The sequence below is a fragment of the Peromyscus californicus genome, unplaced genomic scaffold (genome assembly GCF_007827085.1).
Source record: "Peromyscus californicus insignis strain IS unplaced genomic scaffold, ASM782708v3 Scaffold_4__1_contigs__length_199733344, whole genome shotgun sequence".
NCBI classification, from domain to species: domain Eukaryota; kingdom Metazoa; phylum Chordata; class Mammalia; order Rodentia; family Cricetidae; genus Peromyscus; species Peromyscus californicus.
The window spans coordinates 2,442,511-2,466,772 of NW_026294562.1; the positions used below are offsets into that span (position 1 = coordinate 2,442,511).

Here is a 24,262-nt window from a genome sequence, read left to right on the forward strand (position 1 = left end):
TCTTTGGAGACCGGTCTTTTTCAGACAGAGCCCATGTTTTCACATTGTTGCGTTTATCCCGATGGCCTGGTTAACACCCATCCCTGATACATGCTTATTTTAGTGTGTGAATGGACCACTACCACTTGGATCTATGAACCCTTCCAGTAGTTAGCCACATCTGAGCATCTCTGCAATTTTCAAAGGTATAGAAGACCTGGAGCAGGGTGAGAGGTGGCCACAGGTCTAGGGAGATGGGGCAAGAACAAAATTTACCTCGGGTTCGCCTGTGCCCTGAAAAGCATGCTCCAAGAAAGACAGCCATTCTTAGGTTGCTTTAGAGGCTCCAGAAGGCCCGAGACATAATTTGTGTCCAAGTGTGAAATTCCTTGGCCCTCGCACTCAGTTGTAGTGTTTGCTGTGGTCACAATATTTGCTGAAGGAGTTTGCCTCTGACCTCACACACACTTGGGCCAGTTTGTTTTAAGTTGCAGTTTCAAGAGACAGCGGTGTCATTAGGAACCAAAGCAAATAGCAAGAGCCAGAGCTGTGCTAGGGCAGGACACAGCTCAGCCCTGCCTGGAAGTGAGAGGCCTCGGCTTCTAGGCAGAGCTTGGAGAAAGAGGGAGACAGGGAAACAGTGGTAAAGCCCTAAGAGAAGCCCAGACAGGACACAACATCCCTCATTATTCTCTGCTTGCTGGGCTGTTTGATCTGTCTGCAGGTGCTGTCCACTGCTGTGTAGGTCTGACTTTAAAATTATGAACTATTCCCACTTAATAGTAAGTGGCATTTACCCATGTTGCCAAACCTCCTCTATATTTGTATCCATAACTTTATTCAGTTGTCCACATATAGTGCTATGTAATAGTCTTCTTTTGACATAGAATAAATTCTAAGAGAAGGTTTTGGTGGCTTAATCAATTAGGAACAAGGTCTTGTTTGTTATATAACCCAAGCTGGACTTTAATTTGAAATCCTCCTTCCTCAGCTTCCTGAATTCTGGGATTATAGGTGTGTGCTACCACATCCAAACCCAGCCTGTTTAAAATGTTAGAAATGACATAGTTTATGATGGTCTGAAAACATAGACTTGGCACTGACCTCACCACCATGGGTGTTTTCATTTTATCATTTACCTTGTGCTCACCTTGTGTTTAGCTGTGTATGTACATACATGCCAGCTGCTGAGCAGGATTGATCACACCTTCATGCACCTTTTTAACTGTTTATTTTCTTCTTGGGCATATCTCCTTGTGACTGCTGAGCTGGGCTCAGGGAAGGTTCAGATGGACCGTGAGACACTGTAGGGTGCTGCTGATTATATGGATAAGACCTGTCTCCCCATCCTTTTTCTTACCATCTCTGATTTTACTTTCTAAAACACCAGACTTGAGTTTTATATTTAATATGCCAAGACTCCAAGTTTTCTCCCCTTAATTCTCCTCTTGCTGTAATCTTAGAACTTCATTTGAATATGAAGCAAAATAAGAAATAGAGTAAGAACATTTATGGGGTAAAGTAGAACCTTCTCACTTTCATCCAGACCTGAGCACTTCTCAGCTTCATGCTGAGAGCCATGATGTTTTTATTCAAGCTCTTCTACTTACCAATAAAGACTCAGGAGTCAGATGTTGGAGAAAACCTGCTAGATCAGAGAAGCTGAGAAACAACCAGCTGACCCTACTTTCCAGCTGGAGAGCCAGCAAGAGAGTGTTCTCTCCATTTGTACCAAACCAAAAAGGCCCAAGAATCTCTAAGTCCCTCCCTACTTCTTCCTGAGTGTCTCTCTATCCATCTTCCCGGGTCCTCCATACTCTATATGGTTAATTCTTGTCAACTAGTCACTGGTTCCACCCCCTGATCCAAGGTTAATTTTATTAACACAGTCTCAGAGTTTTCACAGTGCGATCAAATATCCCGAAACAGAGCCAGGTGGTGGACAGTGCATTTCCCCCATTCCTGGATGAAGACTGTCGAGTGGAGGCTGGGTAGGGAGGAAGCTACTCCCTTCTCTTCCTCTCTGCCACCTACCAGCTTGGGAAGGCTATGGATGGACTCTAGAGCACTGTTGGATACATAGCCACTGGCAAAATTGCAATAGCTGATCCCTGGATGTGGTATAGGAAAGGACTGAGCCCATGTTGCCCCCAAAGGCTGCCTCTCATCTTGTGCATGATAAAGGGAGCTGAGGGAGCCTGGGCATCAGGTAGGCTTAGGTGACCTTTCCAAGACTACACAGCAGACTTGTGGAAGAGACTGATCTTGGAGGTCGGATGCTTCATTGAGTTAGTGAAGAGCTCACTGCATGCTGTGTGCCCTCCTAGGCTCCTTCAGTCCACCCAGAAGAAGCCCCAGAGTAAGGCTGGCCAAGACCCGGGCATGCTCACACACAGAGCCCTCGCTCTGACCATCCTGACCTTCATGCCTGTGGGCTTGCAGGGCCATGGAGTGTATGACAGTGTGTCAGAGTGCTGAGCTGGGGAATAACAGGGTGTCTTTGTCCTGACCCCACTGACTGGGGACATTGGCACCACGTGGCTAACATCCCTACAGCAGGTGAACCAAGGCTTTTGTTAGTTTGCTTTTAAATTTATTTTCCCAATTTACAGATGTTCCAAGTAGAGTTTGATTCAAAACACCACCACCACCATAGGGCTAAGGATGCATGTCATGGTAGAGCACCATCCTAGCAGGTTTGAGGGTCCAGGTTTAATGCTCAACACTGCAAAACGAAACAACCTGCTCTCCCACCAAACATCCTTTTGGGCATGTAGGTGTGTGCACTGCTGCTTTGCCAGGCCGAGTGAGAGCTGGTCATGGATAACAGCCAATTAGAGTGGCCAGCGCTGATAGAGACCTTCCGCTGTTGCGGAAACTGGGTTAAGCATTAGATAATAGACTGCTGCAGAGGATTTAGTATCTGGGACTTTATCAACCTTCTTTTAGGAATGAATCAGAGAAGAATGGTGACTCAATGAAGGATGCACAGCAAGGGAGGGATGGAACTGGATTCAAATCCACATATAATCTCACTTTCCAGCCCACACCTTTATCCTCTCTGCCCCTGGCTCCCCTGACCTTCCTTATGGAGGAGGCTGAGGGTAGGAAGGTATGGAACAGTTTACCATAAGTTTTCCATTTTGGGGTGCTATCAAGGTCTGCCACGATTTTGGTCATATCTATCTGTCTCTTTCCCTACCCCAAGGTCATGTTGGGTCCATGTCTGGATAAATTTAATGTTTCAGCACAGTGTGAGTTCCTGAAAGTATCTGGGAGAGGATGGGGGACCGTGAATGGATGACAGACATGGAGTGCTTCTAGAAACCATTCAATCTTAATGCAAACCGGAGGCTTAAAATACAGAGGATCTAGGGTCTGGGGAAATGGCTCAGTGAGTAAAGATGGCTCATGAGGACCCAAGTTCCAGCCTGTATCTGTTACCCCAGCAACAGTGGCAGAGACAGACAGATCTGGGGCTCAGTGGCCAGCCAGTGCAGTCAAAATGGTGAACTTCAGGTTCAGTGAGAAATCCAGCCTCAAAAATGAAAGTAGGTAAATAAGGAGGAATAAGAATTGAGGAAGACAGCCCGAGTTAACCTCTGGCACTACCCATACCCATATAGGTGAGTGCACTCACATGAGCAATAGCATACACATGCATGCATACATGCACGTACACACACACACACACACACACACACACACACACACACACACACACACACACACACAGACACACACACACACACCAATCCACCATGCACTAAAGAAATGAATAAAAGTAAGAGACCATAGACTCAGATGTATTTTGGAGTCATTGCCCCTGGGGCCTCATGTAGGTGTATGTAGTGACTAAGCAGGCCAGTTCTTGGTGACTCCAGGCCCTGCCAATTCTGTATCCAGGATGTCTTACTAGAGAATTGACCTTCAATATCTTATGATGTTCAATGTTCACATTGGCATGAAGAATATAAATGGCAATTTCTGGGAGTCCTTTCTGGGTAAGCTGGCTTTCCTTACAGTGTTGGCTTTTTAATTAATTTGGGTGATGAGTGCCTGGGGGATCATTGCTACATCCTCCCTACTTTTGTGAATGCTTACAGTTTTCCTCAATAATACACTTTAAAAGCGTTTAATAGATTCTGAGATGTTAGCTTTGTTTAAGAAACAATCACAGATAGCTCAGAATAGAACTCAAACTGTACAAGCCACTTTTAAACAAAGCATCTGCATAGAATCGCAGCCTGCTTGCTGCTCACAGTCTCATGGGGCTTTCACTTCCCCATCTACACAAAGATGCTTCTCTCTCCATCCTGAGACAGGATTCGAAAAAGAGGAGAGATGGGCGAGCAGAACATTTTGTAAACGGTTACTCTGTCTCTTCGTTGGATTGTTTGTTCACTCATTCAACACATTCCTGGAGACCTTGGCCTGTGCATTGTGCCAGACTAGACACCTTCCTGCACCAGCTCCTCCCCAGAGGCAGGACAGGCTAGGCCTGGGTTCTGTGGAGACCAGACTACCCAAGTGTTCCACATGACTGTGGCACAAACCATGCCCCGCTTGGTATCTGGCAAAGGGAACAGTGAATATCAAGCTAGGTGTGTGGGGGCCAGGGGAGGGGATAGAGTCTGGCTCTAGTTTCTTCTTCAACTGTGTGACTTTGACCAAAAGTTTGGCTCTCTGGGAGCCGATTTTCACACCATGATGCATACTGTGGGCCGTCAGTTCCTTTCTTCCACGTGTTTACTGAGCATGTACTGAGAGCAGGCATGGACTAAGACGGAAAGAAATCACACAGCGTGAAAAGCCCTTGGGTCGGTGGTTCCTTGCAGCCCAGGGAAAGTGAAGGATATTGCGATTCTCTGAACCTCATCCCACACTTTGCACTTTCCCCTCTGAGACGCAGCATCTGGAACGTCTTGTGTTGTTGTGAGCCAAGACTTCTGTAGCGCCAGGGTCTGAAGGGGTCTGAGAAGGCTGCTGATAAAGTGGCCATAGATCCTTCTGCTGTTTGAAATACTTCTGAAAAATATTTGGATAACCCTCTGCCACCTGAGCAGGCATTTCTAAAGTTTACATTGCAGGCCTGGGTGACTCTGATATTTGGAGACATCATTTCCTCCCACCCTTGAAATTTGGCCCTGGAAAAGTCCTCCAGCAGCACATGTGGTGAAGTGTGCTTCAGAATGTGAGTGGAGAGGCTGATTCACCCCAGATGGGATGCGGACCAAGTGGGAAGGACACTGGTCACCAAGGTTCGGTGTTGAGAGTGCCTCAGCGGTCAGGAAGTGTAACTCAGGCCCGGGTTATGTTTTATGTCCTCTTTGCACATTGAAGTCCTGGTCCTGTTGTACAGGAGTCACTTGTTTTTTTAGACTCTGTGGCTGGCCTGGAGACTTTCTACACAGACCATGCTGGCCTCAGACTCACAGAGATCCTCCTGCTTCTGCCCCTCAAATGCAGGAGTCACTTTTATATTAAAATCAGAAGTAGTTTTTTTTTCCTAGAAGATTCCTATGGAAAAGCCTAGATTTGAATGCATCAGTTTCTTAAATTAAAAAAAGAAAGAAAGAAAATTAAGTCTCCCACTGGAGGTTTCTAGATCTGTATCTTCAGTGGCAAAAAAGGAAAATGTGCTTAGATCCATTTTTTTTGTGATTTATGATACACGGGGGTGTTTTGCTGTCCAAATGTTTAACTCAGCTTGTTATATTTATTGTACATAGATAGCCTTGACCTAAGCTGAATGTTTTTACATGTATTGCATCCCATTATAATGTATTTACTATAGTTACAGTACTGTGCCCTTTTGTCAGGTGAAGAAATAGACCCTGTAGTGTGGGTCAGTAGGTCTGTAGGTCTGAACTGACCTCAGATTCCTGCTGACCCCAGGCTTCCCACCTCTCTTCTGCTCCCCTTGAACCCTGTCTTGATGTGTCCCAGAATTCATTGAGCTCATCTGCCAGTTGATGGTCTTTGGTTTCTTCTGAGCTGGGGACCAGAGGATGTGCCCACCTCCCTGTCCAGTGTCACAGGCCTGGCTCCTAGTTGGGGCTTAGTACAGTAGGTGACAGTGTCCCTGACTGCCTGGTGGAGTCGGCTGGCCCTGTGTCTTGGCTCTAGCTTCTGTGTGCCTGAGTTAACACTGAAGCTGAGGTGCCTTTTTTAGGGCTGGAGGACAGAGAGGAGATCTGTGGGCAGAGAAGTGTCTGTGGGCTGGTGGATGGAGGAGCCCAGAGAAAAAGGAGAAGGCCGGGAGGGAGTTGAGGAGCCTGTTGGCTTCACATTTAACTTTTGTGGGCCAGGTAGTATGCAAGGGCCTGGGGACTGCTTATGTGGACATGGATGACCCCCACCCCCACCCCCAGAGAGCTTGCAACCAGAGAGGGGGATGGGAACCTGAGGTTGATAAGTTCTGGCCTCTGTTTTGTGGCTCCTGAGCTCAGTGACCGTTCTGTGTAAAGGCGTCAACAGTAATCTTGATCTCAGAGTTTTGGTAAGTGCTACGGCAAAGGTCATAGGATTTGGTCACAGAGGACAGAGAAGGGTCTTCTTGCTGCCATGGAAGGCCAGGTGGCAACCTGGTGTAGAGGACATCCAAGCTGAGACTTGTAGGAGGAGATGTCAATGCCAGGCATAACAAGTGGGGAAAAGACTCCCACTGGACCCAAGAGCAAGCTCGTGAGGCTGGTGTGACCAGACCAGCTGGAGGCAGACTGGGAGATGGTGACTTGGCTGTGTGCTGGATGACTTTGAGGGAGAGAGAACAGAGGAGGAACTATGAAGGGTCTGGAAGGAACCTGGGACAGACGAGCATCCCCACAGGGCTGGGCAGGCTTGAATAACTGGAGCTGCAGGGAGACGCATGAGCCCCTGGCATCACTCAGTGTTTGTGTGTCCTCCCACCTGAGCTGAAGCCCCATGTCCCTGCTGTACTATTGATTTCATCGGTCTGGCTTTCAGCGTTTAGTGAGAGCCTGACGCATGCATGACAGCCCGGGATCCTGGGCAGATGGGGCTTCCCTCCTAATGGCTGAGGAGCAATTTTTATAAAGACGTCTGAGAAGGGATGATTTCATGAAGCTAAGAAGAGAGCATGTGCCATGATTCTTTTGGGGAGATGATTCTCAGGTGGGGGACGGGGGTGGGGTGGGTGGATTTTTTGGTGATGTATATGTACATCATGAGTGAGGGTGAGTAGAAAGACTTGAAACCATCGAAGTATCAGGAACTAACCATGTAGCCCTGTCTGTTGGTTCCTTTAGCATCATGGACACCAAAACTATGTCCCGGACAACCTCAGGGAGGAAAGGCTTGATTTGGTCCATAGTTCCAGTCCATCCGTGGTGGGAGGGGAGGGCATGTCAGAGAAGCTTACCCAGCTCACAGCCGCAGAAATGGGTGGCAGAGGCTATTCTCATTCCCACAGACCCAAGAAGCAGAGTGCAAGACAGGGAACGGCGGAGTAACACGCTGTGCTTTACTTCCGGCAACTAGGTCCCTGAAGATTCTGTAGCCTCCCCCAAATAGTCTCCCTGCTAGAGGATGAGCCTTCAGGGTGCAAGCCTGTTCAGGACATCTGAGACTCCAACCCCTGGCTGGTGACAGGGGTCAGGGGAGGAAGGTGGGAGCTCTCCCTTGATGTTGAACGATGTGGAAATGGGCCTAGCTCTGTTGCTTACGGTGGGTACCTCAGCCTCTGCATGTCCCCCTCTCTTCTTCTGTGAAATGTTCAGGGCCACCAGGAGAAGGAAGTAAGCTTATAATGGCACCTGGCTGGCAGAGCGATGCTCACCAGAGCACTTCTTTCATTATTACACTTACTCATTTATTTATGTGGGAACTCCTATGTGTTGGTATTTATCTATCATGAAGTGTGTGGAGGTCAGAGGACAATTTGCAGAAGTCGGTCCTCTCATTTGTAACTGTGAGTCCTGAGGGTTAAACTCAGATTATTGGACCTGGCCACAAGCCAGGGTGCTTATTATTATTATTATTATTATCATCATCATCATCATCATCATTATTATTCCTTTCTACTTTTTAAAATTATTTTATGTGTATGTGTGTTTTGCCTGAATGTATGTCTGTGCTCCACATGTCTGCAGAGGCTATAAGAGGGCATTGGATCCCTTGTAACTGGAGTTACAGATGTTGTGAGTCACCATGTAGGTTCTGAAAATATAACCTTGGTGATCTTAACCACTGAGACATCTCTCCAGCCTCATCAGGACATTTACTAATTCCGTGATGAGAACAGTGGTAGGGCACAGTACACACTGCATTTTATGCTCCCTTGAAAATAAAATCTAGTCTCTGCCCCCAGTGCTGGGACCTGCATGTCACCTCCTATCCTCCTCACGTGCCTCATGTCACTGTGGTTAGGATTATCAGTGAGGGCAGATGGTGCCCAGGGCCTTTCTACAGCAGGAGGCAGATGTGGGATCTTCCTGGTTCTGACAGACTGCCAAGGCCTATGTCCTGATGCCAGGGTCAAGTGCATGATGTGGAGGGACAGGGTACAGTGGAGACTCTGCAGAGGGACCCTGGTCAGCATGGGGGAACCGGGAAGTCCATGCTTGCAAAAAAGTTATCTGAGTGGCTGAAGGTGCCAGGACAAGGAATCAAGTGATCCGGGCTTGAAGCACACCTCTGCCTTCGCACTGAAGAGAGGCAGGTGTCAGGAGGGATTGAAGAGGGCAGTGGTGGGGACATAGTTATGGAGTAGGGCAGGGGAGGGAGGACAGGAGGCTGGGTGCCTGGGAGGAGGCTGCTGCAGACTCACAAGCAGCCAGGGATGGATGGGTGGGTGGGAAGGAGGTGTCAGAAGCGGCTCATCCACACTTGACTTGGGGATGCCGAACACGGACAGACACCGAAGGAGGAACATTGGTGGATGCCAGGTGTGCGGCTTGGGTCCTGGTGGGTAGTCCCTTCTAACCCCAGGAGAGAGGGGCCAAGTGCGAGAGGCCAGGAGCCGCCTTGGGAGAGGCTCAGTGGCTCTGGAGTCTTGGAGGAAGGTCCAGTCCTGGGCGTGGAGGTGGGCATCCCTACAGGTGGAGCGAGAAAGGCAGAGTTGCTGAGGCAGCACAGAGAGGGCAATAAATAGAGGCGTCGGGTGTTGGACGTTGTGAGGCGTGTCTTAGTTCATTTCTGTTGCTGTACGAAAATGTCTGGACAAAGGGAAGGGATTTATCTCAGCTCGCAAATTCAGCTTTATAGCCCATAACTGTGGGGAAGTCAAGGTGGCCAGAACTTGAGACTGCTGGTCACGTCACGTGACCGGTTGAGAGCAGAGAGAAATGAATGCACGCATGCTCATTTGCCTGCTTGCTTATGCCCAGCTTGCCTTCTCCGCTCTTACAGAGTTCAGGACCCCCTGCCCAGGGAATGGTGCTGCCCACAGTGGGCTAGGACTTCCCACACCAAATAATGTAGATGTACATAGATGTACCACAGATAGACCCTCAGGCCAACCCAGTGTAGACAGTCCCCTATTTAGATGCTGTTCCCAGGTAATTCTAGATTGTGTCAAGTTGACAAACTAACTAACCGTCACAGCAAGCTATGGGTAGCAACAGGGGACTGTGGTCCTGGTGCATGCCTGGCTGTGGCTGGTAGAGAAAAGACGCAAAGAATAAAACGCCGTGGAAATGGAAATAGTTTGTTAATGGTCGTTTCTTGGGAGAGAGCTTAGATGGAAATGACTGGTGCTTACTAGTATTGAAGTGGGCTGGAGAGATGGCTCAGTGGTTAAGAGCACATACTGCTCTTCCAAGGGACCTGAGTTCAATTCCCAGCCCCATGTCAGGCAGCTCACAGCCTTCTGTAACTCTAGATCCAGGGGAATCTGGCATCTCTGGCCTCTACAGACACCTGCACTTATGTGCACATACTCACACACAGATACACACCCATGCACGTAAGTAAAGTATTGAATGTTGCACTAAGGAGTGTTTGGCTGGGAACAGTGGCACACACCTGTAAAACCAGCATTGTAGGCTAAATCAGGAGGATAGAAAGTCTAAGGCCAGCCTGGGCTGCATAGCAAAACTCCATCTCAACAAAACAAAACACAGATTCATGCTCAGTTTAGGGCTTTTCCTTAGGGAATGAGGAAGTCCAGCATGACTAGCACATTAGCTCCCATCAACTATTCTGTAACCTAGGCACATGTCTCCAGGACACGGACTTAGTGGACAGTGTCAGTGGTTAGCACACATGTCTCCAGGACACAGACTTAGTGGACAGCGTCAGTGGTTAGCACACACGTCTCCAGGACACGGACTTAGTGGACAGCGTCAGTGGTTAGCACACATGTCTCCAGGACACAGACTTAGTGGACAGCGTCAGTGGTTAGCACACATGTCTCCGGGACACGGACTTAGTGGACAGCGTCAGTGGTTAGCACACATGTCTCCGGGACACGGACTTAGTGGACAGCGTCAGTGGTTAGCACACATGTCTCCAGGACACGGACTTAGTGGACAGCGTCAGTGGTTAGCACACATGTCTCCAGGACACGGACTTAGTGGACAGCGTCAGTGGTTAGCACACATGTCTCCAGGACACGGACTTAGTGGACAGCGTCAGTGGTTATTCCTGCCTTTTCATATTATGGCTCATGTGGTTTCTATCTAGCTGCTTTCACTTAATTGGGAGGTGTGAACAGAACCAGAAGGTAGCTATGGGTGGATGAAGGGCCAGGGCCAACCCTTCCCCTCTCTATCCCAAGCTCAGGAGCATCAGGCTGTTGTCCTGAGCAACTGCCCCCAACCTCTCTGTTTTCGGGTACCTCCAGCTCCTGGCCTCCAGCTCCTTGCTGGGAACTGATCTCTTGGATCTGCCTGTGAGATAATGGGGTGCTGTTACTGCAAGAAAGCCATCTTGATTGGGAGAATTTGCTCCATAGAAACATGTCTCCTACACTCTGGGAGTGGCTTCCGGGCACCACCACTACCACTGCCGGGCACAACTGGCCTGGCATCTTGTAGCGCATGCTTTTTAAACTGTTCTATCCTAGGTTCCAAGCTAGGCATGATCTTATCTAATCGTTTTTAGTCTTGAGAATCTATTTCTCAGAGGGCAGTGAGGCTCAGAGAGGTCACACGGTTTGATCATGGGCTCACATACAGCCTGGGACTCTGCATTTGTGACATTCTAATGCAAACAGAAGACAGTTGTGAGCACTGGGTGATAGTTTCACCACCGAGTTACATCCTCAGCCCAGGTTTTGTCTTGCTCATTTATCATTCTCCCATCCGTCACTTTCTGAGTAGAAGCTCCTCTGTAGACTTTATTAGCAGACCTCTGGTCACCCCACCATCCACAGGGAGGCTGCTTGTGGAGGCATCCCCTAGGTACCCCGGGCAAGAGATGTTGCCTGTCTCAGTAAGAGGGATAGGTAGTGCTTGCCACCCGGATGGGATCCCAGCCAGCCATTCACTTGCTGTGTGTGATATTGAAATCATAATTTAAACCTGCCACACCAGGTTTTCTTATATGCAGAAACTGACAACTATGAGTTAAGGATATAGGCACTTTAGCATTTAGTGTCAGACCCCTCTTCCCCCACCCCTGGGGAAGACCCAATTATGGTAATTAGATCCTTACTACTGCTCTTGCCAAAGAGTTGGGGGTACTGAGGACCCAGGATCTCCCTGGCCAGGCCTTAACAGGTGCCAGAGGCTCAGGTGTGTGTGTGTGTGTGTGTGTGTGTGTGTGTGTGTGTGTGTGTGTGTGTGAGAGAGAGAGAGAGAGAGAGAGAGAGAGAGAGAGAGAGAGAGAGAGAGAGAGAGAGAGAGAGCACGCCAGAAGGCAGAGACTGGTGAATTACTCAACCATGGAAGTCTTGAATAATTAATGTAGTATTCTCAGACTTCTAATGGGGCCAGGGATGCATCCCATATATGGAAGGGCAACACTGTCTCTGCGTCGAATACTTCTCTGGGTCGGGAGATGCTTTGGAGTCTTGCAGACAACCTGGACGGGAAAGCTGGATGGCTGTGCTGGGACTCGGCCCTGCGCAGGTCCTGGGGCTGTGGCCTGGCTCCTGGCCGCTGCAGGGTCTCCAGGGCTTGCCTTGGCCGCTCCTCTGGGACCTAGGGACAGAGGTCATAGATGCAGACTGGAGCAGACACCCTTGCCAAGAAGTGCTGAGTGTGCAGTGATTGCTGAAGGCGTCAGGCCCTGCCACGCTGTACCTTCCAGAGAGCGGGAATTCCGGGGCTTGAAACCAGACCTTGTGCGCTCCTGTGTCCACCGGGCTGGACCAGCTGCAGAGACCCTGGCTCGCCTCTAACCCTCCACCGCCCATGCCGAGTCCCTGTGCGCTACTGACAGGACGGGGCGTGGCCTTGGCTGGGCGGCGACCCGCGGGCTCAGAGCTCGGAGGAGGAGCCTTCTCCAGCCTTCCCTAGGGCCTTGGTTCCGTGGGGCGGGCCAGGGAGGAGCGCGGGGAGGAGCTCGGTGAGGAGCTCGGGCTGCGGCGGCAGCGTCAGAGCGGTGCTCCCGCTGTTCACAGGCTCAGACCCAGCTCGAGAGCCGAAGACTCGCACCGGCGGCTCCTTTCCTGGGCTAGGGCTGCAGGACCATGGCGGACAAGGAAGCTGGCGGCGGCGACACCGGGTCCCGAGGTGAGCGTGGGGCGAGGGACCCGTGGCTGCCGCTCGGGCTGCCGTGGGCTGGGAAGGATGAGGCACGCTCCGTAACGCAGCCCGAAGCCCAGTCGAGGGCGTTAGAAAAGTGACCTCTCTGGTTCCATCTTGCCATCCCCAGCCGGATCAGAGAGCGTCTGGACGCGACACGCGGCCCCCCGGGTGGGAGGCCGCCCTCCAGTCACGTGCGAGGTTGTGCCAGGGTGCGGACACTGCAACCAGGACTAAATCCCTGGCTGGGGCACCCTGGTTGTTTCCACCTCGGGCTAGCTCCTTGGTTAGGGCCGGGTACCAGTCCCAAGAGAACCGCCCCTCCTGTCCATCGCCTGCGCGCTGGTGTTAGGGATGCCAGTGCTGACCTGGTAGATGGCTGGCCGCCAGGTGGCCCCGGGTCCCCAACGGTTCATTTCTGTGACTCAAATGAGGCAGGGGTGCGAGCCTTGGGAAAATCAGATTAATATCTGTCCCCTGTCTCCACCCCACCCCACCGGACCCAGGAGCCAGGAGTAAAGGCTGCAGCTGCAGGCCAAAGGGTGTCCCACGGTTCTCCCCTCATTCTCTAGGATTCTGAGTTTGGGTGTAGAAACTGCGGAGGCTAGGCTGTGCGTTCCTTGTCAGAGGTGTGTGTGTGTGTGTGTGTGTGTGTGTGTGTGTGTGTGTGTGTGTGGAGGGGTGTCCCATGCGGAGTACTGTAGCCTTGCTTCTTACATTTATGGCAGAGCAGCTCATTTGGAGCATGGTTGCGGCTCAGATGGCAGGGGAGGGAGAGTCTAGGGATCCGGGAAGAGGCCGATATGCTTTCCAAGCAAGAGCTGTAAATCAAGGCTTCGCCAGCACAGGGGATGGGCTGGTCAGGATTCCAGTCTTCTTCCTGTGTATCTCAAGTGGGGAAAGTTGGTTGCAGGGAGGTGCCGTGCGTGTCCCTGACCTGCAGAGCTTTGGATGAAGCAGACGCCTGAGCCGGTTTCCCTGGAGCTCCAAGCAAGCTGCAAGGATGACACTAAAATGCCCGGACTTAAAGCGAAATCCAGCCAGAAAAAAAGAGCTCTGCGCTCTGCAGAGACCCAAAACAGGGAAACTGAGGCCAGTTGCGGCGCAGCTAGCATTGGCAACTGCGTTCTCTGTCCCGGTGTGGGTTGGGTTCAGCCCCCTCTTCTGCTGCTCCGCTAGCCACACCTGCCCCCTCCCCAGCCCATTGTTCCTGCGGATCTGGGAGGTGCCTCCCCAGCCCGCAGGCACTGCGGTGGTTGAGGAGCGCAGGGTGGGGGTTGGGAGCCCACGGAGGGAGAGGCCCAACCCACGCCCAGGCGGTGGTACTCCAACAGGCACCCGGAATGTGCCTCCGTGTCCTGACCTTTCCTGGTCTGTAGACACGGGCCATGGCCTGGCAGTTGCCTTTCTTTGTCTGAGCATCACTCAGCAAGTGGATTGACTCGTTTTTCTCCCCACCTTTTTTCTTTAAATTGAAAAAAAAAAAAAACAACCCAACATTTAGGATGCTGGTGAGAGGCATCAACAATTGCTTTAAGCTAGAGAGTAAGTGATTCAGTTTCATGTCTCTCATGCTGAGATAATGAGTGGGTGGTTATATCAAATGCAAGGCTGAGTATAAGATCTGTCAAATCAGAATTGGAGGCAGGGATGTGCACCCTCTCCCTGATTAGTCTTGTCAAGTCACATTGTTGCTTCTACCCTACCCTACCCTACCCTAAACACACACACACACACACACACACACACACACACACACACACACGCACGCACGCACGCACGCATGCGCACACACACACGCACACACACACACTGCTGGGACAGGTCCACACTCCTGATGGCAGACATGTCACTGCTCACCTGGGTTTGTTGCAGGGTGATTTTTAGGCACCCTGGTGCAGGGACACCTGGGACCCAGCCACCTGAAGGGCAAGTGATCCTGGCAAGTCACTGTGCTTTTCTGAGCGAGTCCCATCTACTTCTGAGGTTTCTGTCATTGCATGTTCTTGGCTGGGTGATGAATATATCTATTTTATGTCTCAAGTCTCCTAATAAATGTGTCACCAGCATTCCTTTTACTGATGAGAGATTTAAACATCAATTAAACAACCTGTCCAAGGTCACAGATCTAGGAAGCTCTGCTTAGAACTCAGACCATCTGACTCTACAGATTCAGCTCTCATTGGTGGCCACTATACTGTTAGGGATGACAAAGTAGTTGTGTTTCAAGGATGCTCTTGAAGCAAATGAATGTTGAAAGATTCCACAGGCCCCAGCCTGTTGGGATCTGTGAACTACTGGTCTCTCATGTTGGAGAGGACCTAGGGGTGGGGTGAGTGGGGCTGAAACGAAACAAGAAGAGTAGAATGTAGTAGAAGTTGGGTGGTGAGTAGGTGACCCCTGAGACTCAACTTGACTGTGTTTGCAAAATTCCTTAATAGAATATTAATTAGTTAATTCACAAGATCTGAAGGGTCTCCTTTGGTCTCTTAGACAGCAGAGACTGAGATGACCTTCAGCTGTGTTCCTCCCCATGACCTGAGTGACTGTGTCAGAAGTCCTAGCAGGAGATGTGTGGGTGGGGTACTTAGTGGTTCAAATGGGGGCAGGTTCTTTGGTGTCCAAGTCAGGGCTGGCATGGACAGTGGGAGCCGAGGTGTTTTCTCCAGGAGTGGGTGGAGGAGTGGAGCCCTGGGGTTTAGAGATGGGATTTTCACCATCCCAGCAGTTCATCTTAATAAAAATAAGCACTGACATTTATTGAGGACTTAGTGAAGAGCACTGAATCATCTCATTTAGCCCGGGCCACACTTGTTGAACAGACAACTCAGTGAGGGGCCTTGTGACCAGCTTTTCACCCCTTCTGCCACAGGCACCGTGGTACACTGTGGGAAAGGGGGTGGGTGAGGCTTAGAGCCCAGGCCACTCAGGGACTCAGAAGAATGCCATGCACAGCCTCTCCTGGGTCCTGCCTGCTATGTTGTAGGCCCTCAGAGTGATGTGAAGTGTGTCTGTGTGACCGGGCACAGAATTAACAGAGGCCTTCCCTCCCTCCTTTAAGGGACCAAGCAAAAGCCAAAGGGTGCTCTTGGTATTAGGGTTCTGCCATGGATCCACTATGTGTCAACGCCTGTGTCTGGAGCTGTTCCCTGCATGGTGGCCTCCATCCCTCATCTCTCAACGTCTTGGGTTTACTAAAGCCCTATGTGGGATCCCCTTTGGCTCTTGACATATGGAGTTCTCCCTTGTGATATGTCTCTCTTGACCTATAAAACTCTTACTCATCATTCAAAATCCCCTTCAATTCATGCATGTTGGTGAAATGCACCTGTCAATCCTTGGGTGCTGAAGTGTTGGTGATTTCAGCTGGTGCGTCTTGAGTGCAGAGAGCGTGTCAGCTTTAGATGCCTGTGTACTCTTTGTCCTCCAACAACCCTCTGAGGTTGGTATTATTATTACCTCATTTTGACAGTGAGGCAGTTGAGGACTTTGAGAAGTTGGTAGCTTGCCCAGACAGTGGACGCTGGAGTCAGCTTTGAATCAGTCCAACAGCTTGTGACCTTTCTCTCAACAAAGACAGGGTCCTTATCTTTCATGTCTATCGCTCTCAGTAAGGACACGTAGTAGGTTCTCAGTAAATACCTGCCTGTGTGTTGAATGACTCGGTCATCAAGATGTGAAGGACCACAGCAGTGGGGAATGACATCCATAACCTGCCCACTCCAGGGTGGCACTTCTGGGAACACATGCTCAGAAGTGGGCCAAGCTGGAGAGGAGAGGCAGGCGGTGCTCCGGGCATCTCTGAAGAGATGAGGCTTTGATTCCAACAAGGCATTGAGTGACAATTCAATCTTGTGGGGGCGAAGTGCTCTCTCATCATATAAATAGGCCTCTTTGGTAAAGGAGAAAGCTTCTTTATGACCGCTGTGCATAATTAGATGGCAAGGAGAAATCAGGGCCTTTTAATGAACAAGCAGCAGTGGCAGGGACAGCACCTGCCCCCATGGGCACACAGGACATTGGCATTCCTTATAGAGAGTAGGGGAGTAGAGGAGGCCCCCAGGGAGGAGCCACAATGTCCAGCAGGGTCTCTGGCCCACAGGGGCAGGCCCTGCAGACTCGCCCTGCAGACTCTCCCTGCTTTGCAGGGCTTGTGCCTGATGCCTGTTGTCCCCCAGATGTTCAGCCACACTTGGAATGCAGACGCCAGCTAGACTTCACTTCCTGGGTTTGTGATAGCAGTACGTGGTGATTGCCTGGGTCTGTTGGAAACAGCCAGAGATAAGGGATGGACAGGAAATGGCGTTGTCACTCACTGAATGAATTCTTTGCTGCCTTCCTGCCTCTGCCCATCAGGATTTCAGTTTCCTTCTGAGCTGTGGTGGTGGGTCAAGCTGTTCTGTTTTGTTTGTTTGTTTTTTTTTCCTTTGCACTGGGGCTATGTGGAGACCTGTTCTGGTCCTTTAGACCTGAGGTTCTGCCCTTTTAGAAGCCAGTCCCTTGGGAATGGCATGGGTATTCCCTCAAGGCTCTATCCCTGTCCCTGTATACTCCACAGGGGGGTGAGGATGATGGCTGCTGCAGGGTTGCCCTGGGGACTGAGAGCAGGAGTCACTCTGTGGTCACTAGGTGTCCTTCAGGCTGATTTTCCCATTGGAGACACCTAGACATGATGCCAAGGCTGAGTTCTCTCCAGAGCTGGTACATCCAGACCTCTTCTAGGAGACATCCGCTGTTGCCACCAACCAGCGAGTCCCACACAACTGGTGTCAGACTCCAGACCCGTGTTAGTCCCATTTTCCATGCTGTGACAAGTACCCGACAAATGACCTAAAGGGAGGACTTGTTCTTTTAGCCAAATGCTTCAGAGATTTCATTGTGTGGTCTCTGGCTCTCAGCTTGTGGTGAAGCGGAACCCTATGGCAGGGACCATGCACAAGAGCAAAGCAACTCATGGCAGCCGGTTGGGAAGTGGAGAGAGAAAGAGTCGGACAGGAAGGGATGAGGAAGAGCTATCACCCTTCAAAGGCAGGCCTTCATTGGCTTTCTTCCTCCAACGAGGCCCCACCACCAGTCTCTTCAAATTATGAATCCATTAAGGGATGAATCCATTGCTTATCAGAACCCTCAGGATCCAGTCACTTCCCCAGAGCTGGTGCCCCAGTCTCCCTATGCCCCCCTCTACAGGAGCCTGTGGAGGACATTTTGCGTTCAAACGATAAGGGACCTGATCATGTAGGGTGGGGGCTGGGAGCAGCAATAGGCTGGCCACCCCTGGCCCCATGCCTTCTGAGTCACCATGCCTCTCTTGAGTGACAGGTCCAGGCCAAGGCTTCCCCTGTGCCTTTAACTTCTTCGGGTCTGAGGTAGGATCTCAGTGTATAGTCCCTACCAGCCTTGGATACCTGGGCTCGTAGCTGGGGCCACAGGCAGCATCCTGTTGGCTCTTAAATTATCTTATTCCGTCCTTACCAATAGCCCATAAAATGTGTGACTCTACAGTAGGAGACCCTGAGTCTGGGAGAGTCAAGTTCAGGTCCTAGGGTGGCAGGATCTCTAGGGGTGATGTTAAGACAGAAGACAGCATGCCGTATCCCCCGAAAACTGCAGGCTTCGGGTTATCCCTTCTGACTCCAGTGGATGTATGGATACCTCCACCCCACAGTAATGATTTATAGCTTCTTTTAAAAGTCAACCCGCTGTTTAAAATATGCCTTTATTTTGGGAAGACTATGTCAATTTTACAAACAGAAAAATCTGTGTTCCTTGCCATAAACAGCAGGTGCTCACAGTGTGAAGCATGCATGTTTAAATCAGGTATTATACTTCCTGTAGATGATACTGCCTTCAGAAGGCTTTATGTCTAGGCTGTAAAGAGACTGGAGAGTTTCAGCGTGAAGTAGGTCAGGGCAGCAGACGGAGACATTCTCTGTGATGGATGGATGTTGCTAATGACATTGGTGTTGTAATTTCTATTCCCACAATGGTCCCTCCAGGAAATAAGGCCTGGGACCATGTATTTGCAAAACTCACCACTGAAGCTTAAAACCTGGTGGAACTGGTGTGAGATGTGCCCGTGTACTGCCAGTCCTCTGCTCACTGAGAGGGCTGAGGCCCCTAGTGGTGACCCTGCGTGAAGGTGGCCAGCTCTGTGGAGGCAGAGTAGGAAACAAAAGTGTTCCAACAAGATTATAAAGAACTGTGAGCTAGAGGCCACGCCTGGACTCCCACTGACTAGCTTTGGGAATCTCCCTAGTCCCCACCTCTGTTTCCTCATCTGTAAAATGAAAATATTCACACTACGTACCTCATGCTGGATTTTACTCTCTCCCATAATCCTTGTCAGTAAGTGCTGAGTATGGTCCGTGTTTGTTGTTATCTGCCATCGTTGTTTACAGTCCTGAATCCTGAGGAAGCAGCAGAGCAGTCATCAGCAGGTGTATTTTGTCCAAGAGGCTCAGAGTGGAGAAAGGCTGGCCTGAGACCTCCACAGCTAGGCAGATGTAGGCAAGGGCTGTGCAGAGTCTTGTCCAGCAGGCCCAGAACCCAGGAGGTCTCAGGCTGCTTGCTCACTGGGCCATTTGCCATGGCTCCCAGCTCCTCACTGGCTATTCTGAACAGGCAGCCAGTGGGGTTCAAAGTCTTTGCATCCCTGGACTCTATCCAGCACTGCCTAGCCTCTGACCTCAGAACTCCTCCACCCCAGGCGGGCTCCGCCCACAGTGCTGAGCTCCAGACCTGGGGCTTTGGAGGCTGGTCTTTTCTAAACCAGCCTTGACTGGGACCTAACCCCTGAGGAAGTCCCTTGGCACAGCAGCTGCTCCCAGACACCCGTCTGGGAGACCCTGAGCTGTCCACAGGCCAGATCTTGTTCTTACTGCTCTTATCTTTAGCGTGTCCGTGTGTCCAGCTTTGCTGAGATGGTTCTAAACATGAATCCCTAATTACTAATAGCAACTCCTTTCACTTTCTAAGTATCTCTGTTGAGAAGATGAATCATCTGTTTGTATTCCTCATCTTTGTCCCCTCTGGGTGTGACGAGGCAGGCAGGAGGGTTGGCCGAAACCCACCCTTGTGGGTTCGATGGGTCTGACCTCGGGGTTTGATGTTGCTGCTTCTGGGTGATGAGAGAGGATATTTGTAAAGGGCTTGGTGTGATCCTGCTATACAGAGGCCATACTAAGTGACAGTGACTTTATTAGTGGTGTCACCGGGGTTCTTGGTGAGGACATGGGATCTGGGAACAGGATACCTGGGTTTGAATCCATTCGTATTATATTGTTTCATGTCCTGTGATCCTGAAAAGGATCTTCTTAAAGTCTTTCCTTTTTCATCTACAAAATGTGGGTTATGGGGGTTGGAGAGGTAGCTCAGTGGTTAAGAATGTGTGCTGCTCTCCCAGAGGACCCAAGTTTGGTTCATGGGACCCACATGGGGTGGCTCATAACTGCCTGTAACTCCAGCTCCAGGAAATGTGTCACCGACTTCTGGCTGCTGCAGGCACCTGTGTGTGCAAACCCACACAGGGACATGCACATGTACACATAAATCAATAATAAAACAAATCTTTTAAAAATGTGGATTATAATAGTGCCTTCTTCATAGGTTTTTGTGAGCAGAGTTTATTCAAGGAAAGCACATAGGACAAGTCTGGTCATGGAAGAGGCACAGATTTAGTGTTGACAATTGCATTATTGGCTGACTGCTAGTGTTATTGCAAATGAACCTCCAAAGATATGTTCTTGTTGGCAGGGGGAAACCAAGGCATCATAAAAAGGACTACAACTGTAGTGATCAAAAACCAGCCCAAATGTGATGATGATGATGATGATGATGATGATGATGTGTTGTTGTTGTTGTTGTTGTTGTTGTTTTTGAGTATCCTGCAGCTCAGGCTAGCCTTAAACTCACTATGTAGCTCAGGTTGGTCTTAAACTCTTGATCTGGTTGACTTCATCTTACAAATGCTGAGATTACTAACACATGCCAGGATACCTGGCTTATGTGGTGCTAGAGATTGAACCCAGGGCCTCAGGCATGCCAGGCAAAACTCCACCAGCTGAGCTGTATTACAGCCGGACAGCCCAAATTTATTATCTTAGGTTCCAGACGTCAGACATGAGCCCTAAGACGGGTCTCGCTGTGAGGTGTTGGCCTAGCTGGGTCCCGTCTGAAGCGTCCATCTGTCTCCTACATTCTCACTCTTCTGGAAGTCCCCTGCATTCTTGACTCAAGACTGCTTCTTCCATCTTCAGAGTCCATCGCTCCCAGTTCTGACTCCATTGTGGCATCTCCACCTCCATAAGGACACTAGCATAAGTATCTCTTGTAAAGCGTACCTGGACCCTCAAGGATCGTTTCTTTGTCTTAAGATCCTTATTGCAGTCACCTGAAGAATTCCTTTTTGGTTATAGAAAGTCATACATTCATAGGTCCTGGGAATTAGGACATGATACACTGTGGGTGGTGAGGTCTTAGCCAGGAAGGTAGAGGAGGTCTCCATGGGCTGGGGACTGTTAGTTGAAGGTCTGTCTCTCTTGAGACCTGTTTGGATGTTGGAGAAAGTTCCTTCTTGGAGTCTTACCTTTGGCATGATTCAGTCTTGATAGGTTCCTTAGAGACATGGCCATTTTTAGGGTGAGTCAGCCTCCTTTCAGAGGCCCATGCTAAATAAAGATCCAAATAAAGATCTATCGACTCCCAGGCAGGGAAAAAATATCAAAGTATCAAAGAACTAGTGAAACATCTACAAAGATGTCTCATTATATTAGCTCAGACAATCTTTGGGGGGTTAAAGCGACTGTTTTTGTTTGCTGGCCGTTTTTGTGGCCAGGTGTTTGTGCTCATTCATGGCTGTACTGCGCTGGACAGTGAGAGAACATGGGGACAGTGCTGGCTCTGAGCCAGGCTCTTCTGTTCCAGGAGGCCAGCTTAGGCTTGTAATATGATGGTCTTGGGCCAGTGAGAGGACAAGAGGGGGCCCCAAGCCTCCCCAAGCCTTCCTTAGAAGCAGAAGATCATCTGAGCTGTATTTCTGAAGTCTAACGCAATTTACAAGGGGTTTCAATGGAGGGCATAAACTACCTTGAAGGGGAATTGCTGCAAATAATGTGTGAGTTTTTCCTCTAACAGAGTCAGCTGGACTAAAACGTTGAAAGCCCAACCTTTAAAACAGTTGTTTGTCGCAATAGCTTGCAGGCCAGAGCTCCTCCCTTGGCAAGACTGGAGTGCTCCGCAGCGATCTGACACGTGGAGGCACTGGCTGCAGCCTAGGTCTGTGTGATGGACAGAGGGATGATGGACAGAGGGATGCTGTTGGTGTCTGGGAAAGTCATGCTGGCTCGTTGGTGGTTTCCCCCTCGTGCTTGTGGTTTTGATAGGTTGGGATAAACTTCCTTACGAGTAAAAAGAAACAGATTAGGAAGTAGTAAGAGAAAGCCGAAAATGTTATGGATGCACCCTATTTGTGTGCAAGTTCCAGCCGTCTTAGCGGTTTCCATGCCCTTAAAGCAGAAGTCCAGAAGGCACCAAAGGAGCTACAGAGATGTTGTCCCTATGAGAAAACAGTGGGTAGGCTTCAGAAATGGTTTTGTGTTGATTAGATTTGTTCTCTGGCAGTTTCACACGTGAATACTCTCACCTCTTTTCTCCGTCCTGCCTCTTCTATGCAGTCTCCTCCCAACAGGTCCCTTCCACATTCCAGTCTTTTTGTTTGTTTTGTTACCAATCCACTGATGGTCGATGTGGCAACAGGTTTGAAACTATCCCTTGGAGGCTGGTAGACTCACCACTTGGCATACAACTGAAGACAATGTTTTCCCCTCCCCCGGAATCTATCAGTAGCCAACAGTTAAGCTGGATAGGTGTTTAACATGAACAGGAATGACAATGCTCACCTAAGCATCAAGGGCCCGAGTTGCTCCATCTCTGAATAGCAGCTGGGATAGTTTTTGATTTACTGTTCTGGGTCCTCGTTATAGGCTTGGCTGTTGGGGGAAGATTCTGGCAACAAGGTTACAAAGGTGTTGAGAAAAGTGTTCCAGCTCTGCTTCCCTTCATGAATCCTGTGGTTTTTTTCAGAGAGTGATTTTGCAGAATGTGAAGACTTCTAGGAAAACAGACAAAATCATATTAGAAACGTTTGTATTCACATGGGGATGAATGTCTATTTAAACGTGTTTCCTCTAACAGGGAGGGGTGGGCCTCCTATCTGCTCTCGTTCTTGCGTCATCTCTGGGTTTACACACTGAACTTTGGAGACTGCTTCGCTTCCTGGGCGTTTCCAGACAGGATGGATTGGGTAGTTCTGACTGCAGGGTTCTGGTTTCCATACCTGGAAGCAGAAGTTCAAGCAGGGTTGTAGCTGGAGTTTTCTCCAGTCCTGCCTGGCCCACAGTCAGGACAAATCTCTCTCACCCGCCAGTCCCACAGCAGCTCAGACCCAACCAAGTAAACACACAGAGACTTGTATTGCTTACAAACTGTATGGCCATGACAGGCTTTTTGTTATCTAGTTCTTATATCTTAAATTAACCCATTTCTATTAATCTATACTTTGCCACGTGACTCGTGGCTTACCGGTACCTTACATCTTGTTTGTCATGGCGGCGGCTGGCAGCGTCTCTCTGCCTCAGCCTTCCACTTCCCAGAATTCTCCTCTCTCCTTGTCCTGTCTATACTTCCTGCCTGGCTACTGGCAATCAGTGTTTTATTTATCAATCAATCATCCACAGCACAGGGTGGTGTCAGATCACCGTCCTGCCCTTATAAGATCTGGCCATGTAACATCCTTCATTTGACAGGTTGTAAGTTCTGTGGATTCTTGATTCCTCATCCTCTGCTCCCTGCCGAACCCGCTAGGATCTGAGAGGGAGGTGGATTTTGCCAGTTCCCTTTGCTGCCTAGGAACTGGCAATGAAAGTCAATCTTTGTGGCCCTCTCTGTCCCCTAAGGTCCCCCTGGCTTCTCTGTAATGAAGAACAATAGTTCTTATGCTCAGACACTTGGTCCCCTCTGGGATGCCAGCTGTGGGCATCTGAGCTCCAGGCTGACCCTGTGGTCTCCTGCTGACCTCTCTGTGTCTGATTGCTCTGAAGGATGACTTCCACTGGCCACTTCCTTTCTTTTCCTTTTCTCATTGGTCATGAGGGGCCATCTCTGCTAGCTGGATGTCACAAATGTAAGGTGTCCTGGTCCCCAAGTGCAGATGGAAGTTACTGTCAGAAAACAGAGCTTGTGATAAACGCCAGAGACCCAGATCATCAAACTTCAGGCTGGGTCTTCTCTCCCATTCCCCAGCAGGGCAGACTGAGCTCGGGATGGGAACAGACCACTTAGGAATGCATGCAGCACCGGGCTTAGAGCCCATTCTGCTGGCCCCCTCTTCAGACTTTCAGCTGGAGGCATGGGCCCCAAGGCCTGCCACATGGGCATCCAGCCACCATGGACAGCACAAGGACCTAAGCTTTGTTGCTCCTAATAGATTAATGACGTGTCTCTCCCTGCAGTGATTACGTTATCAAACAGTGTTCCAAGAAAAAGCTTGATTTGGAGGAGTGAGGTGTGAAATCAAATTGCTATGAATAAGACTCCTTAATGTCGGAACCATGGATATTGTAGCCTCTCACTTG

General features: G+C 49.8%; 1 protein-coding gene across 3 annotated transcripts in view; it reads left to right on the forward strand.

The window, feature by feature from the left end:
* Hspa12a (heat shock protein family A (Hsp70) member 12A) overlaps positions 1–24,262 on the forward strand; it is a 154,510-nt gene that overhangs the window by 69,171 nt on the left and 61,077 nt on the right. Inside the window, exon 1 of one of the 3 annotated variants that reach the window (XM_052712928.1) lies at positions 12,459–12,620. The exons of the other annotated variants lie outside the window; for them this stretch is intronic. Within the exon in view, the coding sequence (XP_052568888.1) occupies positions 12,578–12,620 (43 nt within the window). The 5' untranslated portion in view covers positions 12,459–12,577. Of the gene's footprint in view, positions 1–12,458; positions 12,621–24,262 lie in introns of those variants that run through there. 3 annotated transcript variants of the gene reach the window in all.